The 9,091-nt window shown below is 38.9% G+C and overlaps 1 protein-coding gene across 1 annotated transcript; it reads left to right on the plus strand.

Moving 5' to 3' along the window:
* Nucleotides 1-1,265: 1,265 nt before the first annotated feature.
* On the plus strand, nt 1,266-6,854 carry LOC109189563. Its single transcript, XM_019340174.1, has 2 exons — nt 1,266-3,502; nt 6,602-6,854. Exons 1-2 carry the CDS (start codon nt 1,266-1,268, stop codon nt 6,852-6,854), a joined length of 2,490 nt encoding a protein of 829 aa, XP_019195719.1.
* Nucleotides 6,855-9,091: the final 2,237 nt, after the last annotated feature.

Genomic DNA, 9,091 nt, shown 5'->3' on the forward strand with positions numbered 1-9,091 from the left:
ATTTGTTGTGTGATTTGAATACTCTCTGTCACAAAATCTCTCAAGTAGTTAATATGGTTGGCTTTATTTTTTTTTTATTTTTTTTTTTGGCATTATATGGTTGGCTTTATTAATTATATATTTTTTTAATTTTTTCATGGTATTAATAAAATACTTGGTAAATAAATATATAACATTATTTTGTATTATAACTTTGATATTTAATTAGAAAAATAGTGCACAAAAAAGATAATAGACAATGTAGTGAATATAATCAATTGATGAATTTGAATGTAAAAATTTTTACATTTGAGAAAAATAAGACAATATAACTAATGAAAATATTTCCCTTAATTAATTTATTGATAATGAATAATTTTTTTTCACTATATTAAGACATTGTGAGGACAATGTAGCGAATATAATCAATTAATAAATTTGAATATAAAGAATTTTTATATTGTAGAAAAATAAAGACAATATAACTAATGCAATTATTTCTCTTATTTAATTTATTGATAATGAATAATTTTTTTTTGAATAAAGGCATTGTGAACACATAATTCTAAATTAAAGAAATGCATATCTATAATTTTTTGTTGTAGCTACTAAATTATTATTTATATAATTTAATAAGAGTAAAATAGAGTACTAATTATGCCAACTTTGATTGGGATGAGGTTCAAACCTAAGACCTTTTTTTTTTTTTTTTTTTTTTTTTTTTTTTTTTTTTTTTTATTGAAATCAATGAGTAAGTTAACGGTGAACTAACGGCAATTCTTAAAATTGTACTAATTATGCCAACTTTGATTGAGATGAGGTTCGAACCTAAGACCTTTTTTTTTTTTTTATTGAAATCAATGAGTAAGTTAACGGTGAACTAACGGCAATTCTTAAAATTGTACTAATTATGCCAACTTTGATTGAGATGAGGTTCGAACCTAAGACCTTTTTTTTTTTTTTCATTGAAATCAATGAGTAAGTTAACGGTGAACTAACGGCAATTCTTAAAATTTTAACAGAATTAGTAACGGTGTGTGGGTATTTTAGGAAATTTTAGTGTAAAATTTAAATCTTATCAATCTTTTAATCAATCTGAGCCATTCATTTGATTAAAATCTGTGACCGCCATTTTTTCTACCCATTATAGGCCTAACTCTCTTGGGCTCTTATTAGTATAAAATAGTAGATAGTAGATATTCCAGCTTACATGGCTATAGAAAGACAGAAAAGTTGTATGTAAGTTTAGTTGAATCAAAATGAATAATCCTCCTCCTCCTATAAACATGTCGTTCACGTACAGTAACCCAAACTGTACACTTTATGTTAGAAGAATGATGGAGAAGAACGTTTCTCCGATGCCATTTATTGGCCTTTATGTAGCCGTTGCTTCTATGTTCTGCATCATGGCAATGTCTCTAAACATCTTGTCATTTCCTGACAATATCTTCGGTCTGAATGCAACTTGGCTGACACTATTAGCTGTGGCTACCAAGCTCACTGGCGACCTTACTTCTCCCATGTGGTCTTACAATGATAACCTGTCAAAAATCAATAGCACGCTTTTCTTAACTGTGGCTATAGGTGAATTTTTCACTTCACTGGGCTCTATGAATGGCACAGATATGCTCACCAATCTCACGGCTTTGAGCATATTGGTATTCACCGTCCTTGTGGATTTATGCATCCAACTCGGAACTGGCGTACTTGATTATTCATTATTTCCAGAAATCATCTTCGCTCTTGTTTTGCTGTTCTGCATGTTCATAGCAATTGTGTGTACAGCTCTAACAGTTCCAGCAATTAAGAAACGCGCAGAATCAAAGCATCAGACGCTAGTGAAACAAATGGAAACAGCAGCTGGGGGGCATTTACTTAGAGTTGAAGAGCTGAGATTGAGCATTATAAAGTATTGGGTGATGGCAACATCTGGTAGCCCTCAATATCTGATCACAAGGTTGGCGTCTTTCATTTTTTCGAACATCATCTCCCTATTTTCTGCACTTATTATTTTTCAAGGAGTTTTTAGAAGTAAAACTACTAGTACCGATGCATACTGGAGTACTACTTGTCATAATAAGCAATCTGATTATAAGTGGTCCGTCCAATTGATTATATTTTTTCAATTTGGTGTCGCGATGGTGTCTTTCGTATCATCTACAGTCTTATTGACTCATGTCCTGATTTGTAAGTATGAGGACAATGGGATCAAAATCTCCAGAAAAGATTTCAAAGTTGAGCCCTATTGGACTGAAAATCTAATAGAATGGAGACAGAGTCCAATACCTATGAGAATTCAAAGAAACAAGCTGCGCATAAAACTTCTCCACCATATAAAAAGATTGATCTTGACTTTCTTCATAAAACTTCAGACTCTGGTTGTCATATTTATTAAGTTTAGTTGTATGGTTACTTTTTATGGATGGTTTCCATTAGTATATTTTGGTAATCATTTATGCAAACAATGGTTAAGTGAGTTAAGTCCACTTGAAGTTTCAAATGACCAAATGAGAGAAGAGATAGACCCCCGCCATTTTGTGATACTTCTTGAAGGAGAAAAACAATTGCCAAAATTATTGTTGAGGAGAATTATTTTACAGCTGAATGTTCATGTTAAGGGGGGAATGCGTCAACAACCACGTAGTCTACTCAATCTTCTCAAACAAAGTTTCTTTTATAAAGGTGCAATACAATTTGATAGCAGCCAAGTTCCAAATCTATTATCAGAAGAACCTCCTAACTGTTGGACACTTCCAGTGATGACACTCACAACCATTGCTGTTGCACTTCCAAACATTGCAAATCAACATGTTGATGAGCTGGTAACAAGTGTTGATGAAGGCCTCCAATATGCAAGCTATATAGATGTGCTGGACGAGAAGCATGTGTCAAAATGCATTAAAAATGCAGCAGGCATTGTGTGGGTGGGAGTTAAGCTTCATAAGAAGTGGCTGGACGTAGATCTTGGGGATACAATTAGGGAAGTTCGTTCTATCAGGGAGATTATTCAAGGTCTTGCTGATGAAGCTGAAAGGATTGTCAAAGAGTTCAGTTCCACGGGAAGTCAAAATCTTGTGGAAAATTCTCTGTACTGGCCTGCAAATGTTTTAGCTGCTAATTCAATGTACAGAATCAGCCGGACAATTCTTTTATGCTATGGGAATGGTGAGTACCAAGCTGAAGAGTTGTTTACGAAATTAATTTGCATGATTGCAAATATATTGGCAGCTTGTCTTACTAATTTGCCGCACCTGATAACTACCAAGTGCATAAACAATGCTATTGAGGAAAGGCTCAAAAGTATTAGTAATGCAGCTTTCCTTTTTGGAGAAATTGAAGATATTCTGAAGTTATTTGAAGAGCGGCAACTTTTAGGCATTGGTCCAGATCAGCCATTATGCATTGATGAATGGCGTAGATGGATGGAGAGTGAAACACAAGATCCAACAGTTTCAACCTCTGCAACTGACAATGGAGCATCCTCTACTGTTGAGTCCAATGATGAGCTTGTGATTGTTGCAATGTAATTACTGCCGATGCAATGTGTGTTTCTAATTATTTTTGTAGTAGTTGTTTTATGTTAATTTAGTACTGTTATGAAATATGTATGTTGCAATCTTGCTATATTCTCTGTGAGTCTGTCTGTTACTTTCAACATACTATAATTCTGCAAAACACAATTCTATTTCTTTAATTATTCATTGCAAATTTGTTAAAATCTTATTATGATTACAGGATAATATGCCAACATATACCATTCTATTTTTTCAAAAGTTTGACGGAATCCATGCATCCGCAACAGAAGCCATTCTAAATAAATAATACTATAGTTAAATTGCAATTTTTACCAATTTATTATGAATTCTGGTTGAATTTTTTTTTTCTTCCACCAATTATGAAAACGTTATGCTGTGGAATCGTGCCCATCTTGCAAGGTGGGCACGGTTCCATATCCATATCCATAATTTCTATACTGTAGATCCATAATTTCTATACTGTAGATTCATAAAATTTATACTTTAGATTCATAATTTTTAAACTGTAGATTCATAATTTAAATACAATAGATTCATAATTTTTATACAGTAAATTCATAATTTCTATACTGCAGATTCATAATATCTGTATTGTAGATTCAAAATTTATAACCTGTATAATTATCAAATTATGAACATATAGTTCTGTGATTTCTGAAAACATAGTTCAATTGGGAATATGAACATCGAAAATTATGAATATATAGCTCTATAATTATGAATCTACAGTATAGAAATTATGAATCTACATTATAGAAATTATGAATATGGAACCGTGCCCACCTTGCAAGGTGGACACGTTTCCGCAGCATAATTTGCCAATTATATATATGGCTTAATTGCACTATATTGGGGTAATTTATATAGCCTAATAAATAAAGCCCAAATGCTTAAATGCTACAAATTATACCATGGACTAGGGTCCACCATGCATTATTAACCTTAGTCTAAAATAACTTTCATATGATGTGTTTGTAATTAATTATGTCTTTGTAAATAAATTGAAGGCACCTAACTAAGCTAGTTAACTATATGCGCATAATATGTTAACTATCGACACATAATATCGCAAGTTGACATATTATGTGCCTTGCAAGGTGGACCAATTCATGGTATAACAATCGCTTAAACACTGAAAACTAGAGTAACTTTTATTTGTTAGGCATAGGCAATGCGTCTTCACCCTTCATGCTCGGAGCTATGCCGCTGTTGCGCTCTAAACTAACCACTGCACGTTACTATTTTGGTTAGAATTGTTAAAACAGGTCCAACAATTCAAAAAAAAAAATGAATAAGGGTCAAATAGGTTATTCAACTGCACACAAAACTGCAATTAGGTCATCGAACTTATAAATTTAAAAAAAAAAAAAGGAAAAAAAGGAGCAATTGTGATAGTACTAATTCCTGGTTGTCGGTTGTCTGTATGTGTGTATGTGAATGTATAAATAGAGAAGAGGAAGTATAGAGTAAATAGGCCTCTTTTAATAATTCATCATTGTTCTTCATGTTCTTGTGTAGAGAGAAGGTGGAGAAATGTGTGTAGAGAGAATAAGCCGAGAGAGTGAATGGAGTCCTCCCTATCTTAGAGGTCCAAAAAGCCTTTTTATAGGCCTAAGGTGGTGGGTTTGACCCGCCTCGGGGTTGACCCGTCACCCTTGACTTTGACCTGTAGATCGGGTCCCGAACCGCTTGACCCTAACCTGACTATAAACGAGCCCAAAGACATACAGGTGGTCGGTACCGGGGTATATATCCTATCAAGAACCCCCTAGTCCGTACCCTGACGATGAGTTAACGAGGAAGGGTTCGGGTTGGAAAAACTAGTTATACGGTCTGTGACATGCGCCAGTTGCCTCGTTAAAAACCTTAAGCTGATAAAAAACCGAGTGGGAAAAAATTTAGCCCAGAAAAAAAGAGCACAACTTTAAGCGCTGTCTGGTGGACCAAAAGGGAGCGCCCGACCTAGTGGTTAGACTTGCAACGCAATTTCCAAGATCATACTTTGCTGGTTTTAACGGCCGGACTGCTGAACATGACCGGGAGGTCGATTTGATTGCGATCTGGAGATCTTATTTTACCAATTACGAGATTGGATTTACGTACGAACACTGGATCGAACTCTTGCGTGGCAAGGGAGTCAAACTGTGTCGATCTAGGGGTCGACTCGCACCAATTGGGAGATTGGGCTTTTAATGCGGCCTAGCGATCAAGTATTACCAATTCGAGAGATTGGATTTTACTTATGGTCTGGGACCTCAACTGATCGTGTACATCATAAGCTGGAACGATTTTCCCGATGTCCCTCACTCGGGCTAACTGGTTGCGACTGGTTTGAGCTCGGTCGAATTCTAATTTAGATAAAAAGATCGCTCTTAGTTGTTTGCGATTGGCTAGCTTCTGGTTACTATATTTAGTCACTACGATAGGTTTTTGTAAACCAAAAAATTTATACTAACTGGGATGCATTATGGGTTATGAACCGAGGGTCCCAAGCGAAGGGACACTACGAGACCCGAAGGTTTAATCGATAGCGAAATGCACTTTTGAAAACAACAATCGGCTAAATGGGGGAGTGTGCTCCCTTTTAAACTCAGTTTACGGACTGAGAGCCCCCAAGCGAAGGGGTCGCTAAGAGACTTGAGGGTCTAACGATCATGAGACTAGGAAAGTTTTTTTGATCGAGAAATGATGACGAGACCGAGAAAGTTGGTTTATTTGGGAAAAAATTTAGCGAATCGAAAAAGAAACGAACGAGCTACTCTACCGATGCAGCCCCTCACTCCCTTAGATGCGAGAATCATCAGCATAAGGGAGTAGATATGATGGGTTCTCGAGTATGCCTTGTTAACTTTGATGGCGATCGAGAAATGACCCAACCTGGTTCGCGGTGCGAACGCACCGAGCTATACTTGTAGCGTCGATGACCAGGAAGTGACTCGACCGAGCTCACAGTGTCGGTGTACCACCGGTCGACTTGCCTAATTTGTAGGACTTTGGAGTCGAGACGTGATCTCGGGCTAGCTGGACCGGTGGTGGCAATACCGACCTAACAGGATTTAGAAACATGACTAGAACCAAAACTAAAGGGTTGGTGACCGGAAAAAGTTTAACGACATTGCGGTCATCGGACTGTCGTCCTCATCGGCTTTACCGGACAAGTTTAAGCGACATTGTGGTCGTCGGGCTGTCACCCTCATCGGTGGTGACTGGAAAAAACTGAAAAATTTTATCGACATTGTGGTCGTCGGGCTGTCGCCCTCATCTGCTTTACTGGACAAGTTTAAGCGACATTGTGGTCGTTGGGTTGTCGCCCTCATCGGTGGTGACTGGAAAAACTGAAAACGTTTAACGACATTGCGGTCGTTGGGCTATCGCCCTCATCGGCTTTACCGAACAAGTTTAAGCGACATTGTGGTCATCGGGCTGTCGCCCTCATCGGTGGTGATCGAAAAAACTGAAAAAGTTTAACGACATTGCGGTCGTAAGCCGGAGGTGGCGTGACCGACCTGGCCGAGCTTAGGGTGCCGGTGGTGGAAATACCAACCTAACCGGACTTAAAGTGCCGGTGGTGGAAATACCAACCTAATCGGGCTTATTACAAGTAACTCTATTACAATTTTTCTAAGTACAAAGTTATGGTCTATACAAATCATAATCTAATACAATTTTCTAAGGATGGGCCTATAACTTGTACGAAATACAATTTAGCCTATGTACTTTACAATTTGAAATTACAATGCAAATTTACAAATTTAAAATTCAACCAACAATCTTAGCTTTGTACATAGCGTGACATGCCAGAGAGTTTTGTTAACACATGGCAGCTGCATGGATCGGATCACAAAACAAGTGATCAATTCTGACCCTGGCTCCGGAATTTGTCCCGTTTTCACGACCGGTGTTGATCGGTAAATAGCGCGGATCACAAAATCAATCAATCTGGGAGAATATTACCAAACCGCTAGTTTATCTTTTGTACTCGATCATCAGTTAGTGCCCCAATTTTTAATTTGGTTGTGCGATTCGCCGTTCGGGATCGAAGAAGTCAAGACCCTTCGACTGATATAACTGGTGTAGCACGGCTTGCCGACCCCACACCCTCCGAAAAACCTAAAAATGACTCGATCAGGTCATTTTTGTGCCAGTGGTGGCCGCTCGGGAGCTTGCTCAAGGCACCTACGATCGCTCGACCATGGCATACGAGGAGTCAATGATCAGAGTCACTGGAATGCTATAACAACAACTGCATGTGGAGCGCTCGATCAGAAAGGTCCGGCAGTCGGGACGACCGATGATGCTCGAGTAACCCGACAAGACCTAAAGCCAGTGTAACCGACCGGTACTGCAGCCGGAGGAGTTCGGGGAGTTGCTGAGTTTGATGGTGCCTCGTAATGGAGTACAGCGGTGATTAGGTAGTATGAAGCAGCCCCGCGACTATTTTAACCTTTGATCGCGGGTGATCAGGATCACCGGTGTTGCTGATTTTGGAGAAGTGCATAAGTGATTACCCATTCTAATGATCTGCTCTGGCTCGGGAAAAAGACCAAGAGCTCTGCAAATAGTGAGATGGCACTGACGATCATCGCTCTGCTTAGAACTCGTCGGGGAGTTTATTCATCTCATATGTAGGATTAGAAGCAATACATGCTCAGGGAATTCTGACATAACTTAGTTAATGCCCCAACCACCGGAACACTACTCTTGCATAAGACTGATGATTTTGACTATGAAGGCAAAGACGCGACATGACCTCGGTCATTAGCTTGAGCCTTGAAGGGGACCAGAGACGTGCTCGACCATTGGAGACACACAGGGATACTGATCATCGGTCTGGAGGAGACCAGGAAAACAACCGGAAGATGTTGATGTGTACTAGACCACTCGGATCATGGTACGAAGTCGGAAATGCGATTGGTTGGTTTGTACCCCGACGATACACCCTTACACACCGACGATAAAAGGCGAGGTCCGGAGACGACTGCTGGAGCTTGGTGATCACCGACCGTCACTGGGTTGCATCGAAATCCCTGTACTAATCTGATTGGACTGACCACTAGACCGGTTAACTGTGATCATACCGCTGGGGAAGGTCGGTCACTTAAATAACATGCAAATACATGGGGGATGAGATATCCAGGCGAACACTGCGCTTCTTCTAAATGACAGAGATTTTCTCGGAGAAAAGCTTCTCGTTCCAGGAATCTGCTTGGAATACTTAGCACGCGTCGAGGGGTCCGCGACCGGATTGCCGTCGACAGTTGGAACCAAGCTTAATTTACTTACACAGACACGGTGTTATTATAGCTATCCTAAATATGGAGTTATATCTAAATAACTAACACCTACCATTTTAAACATATTCATAATTTACAACCCCAGACTCGAGCGATATGCTCGTAGCTCTATTCAATGACTAGGCTAACTCTTTATATGTGTAAAAATTTCTACAATGAGAGGAGGACACGTCGGGCTGGCAGCGGCGCTCCTCATTGTAGCCACGGCGAACGAAGGAAGAGAGCCCGAAGGCTCAGAGTTGGTTGATCTGGGAAGATGAAGGTTTCCGATCACATGCTAAA

Source organism: Ipomoea nil, unplaced genomic scaffold, assembly GCF_001879475.1.
Source record: "Ipomoea nil cultivar Tokyo-kokei standard unplaced genomic scaffold, Asagao_1.1 scaffold1558, whole genome shotgun sequence".
Lineage (NCBI taxonomy): Eukaryota > Viridiplantae > Streptophyta > Magnoliopsida > Solanales > Convolvulaceae > Ipomoea > Ipomoea nil.

Excerpts from the sequence above, each read along its gene's own strand:
- LOC109189563 (XM_019340174.1), top strand. The coding sequence starts at position 1,266 with ATGTCGTTCACGTACAGTAACCCAAACTGTACACTTTATGTTAGAAGA. Across the intron at positions 3,503-6,601 it reads GAGCTTGTGATTGTTGCAAT|GGTTGGTGACCGGAAAAAGT; the intron begins GTAATTACTGCC and ends CCAAAACTAAAG.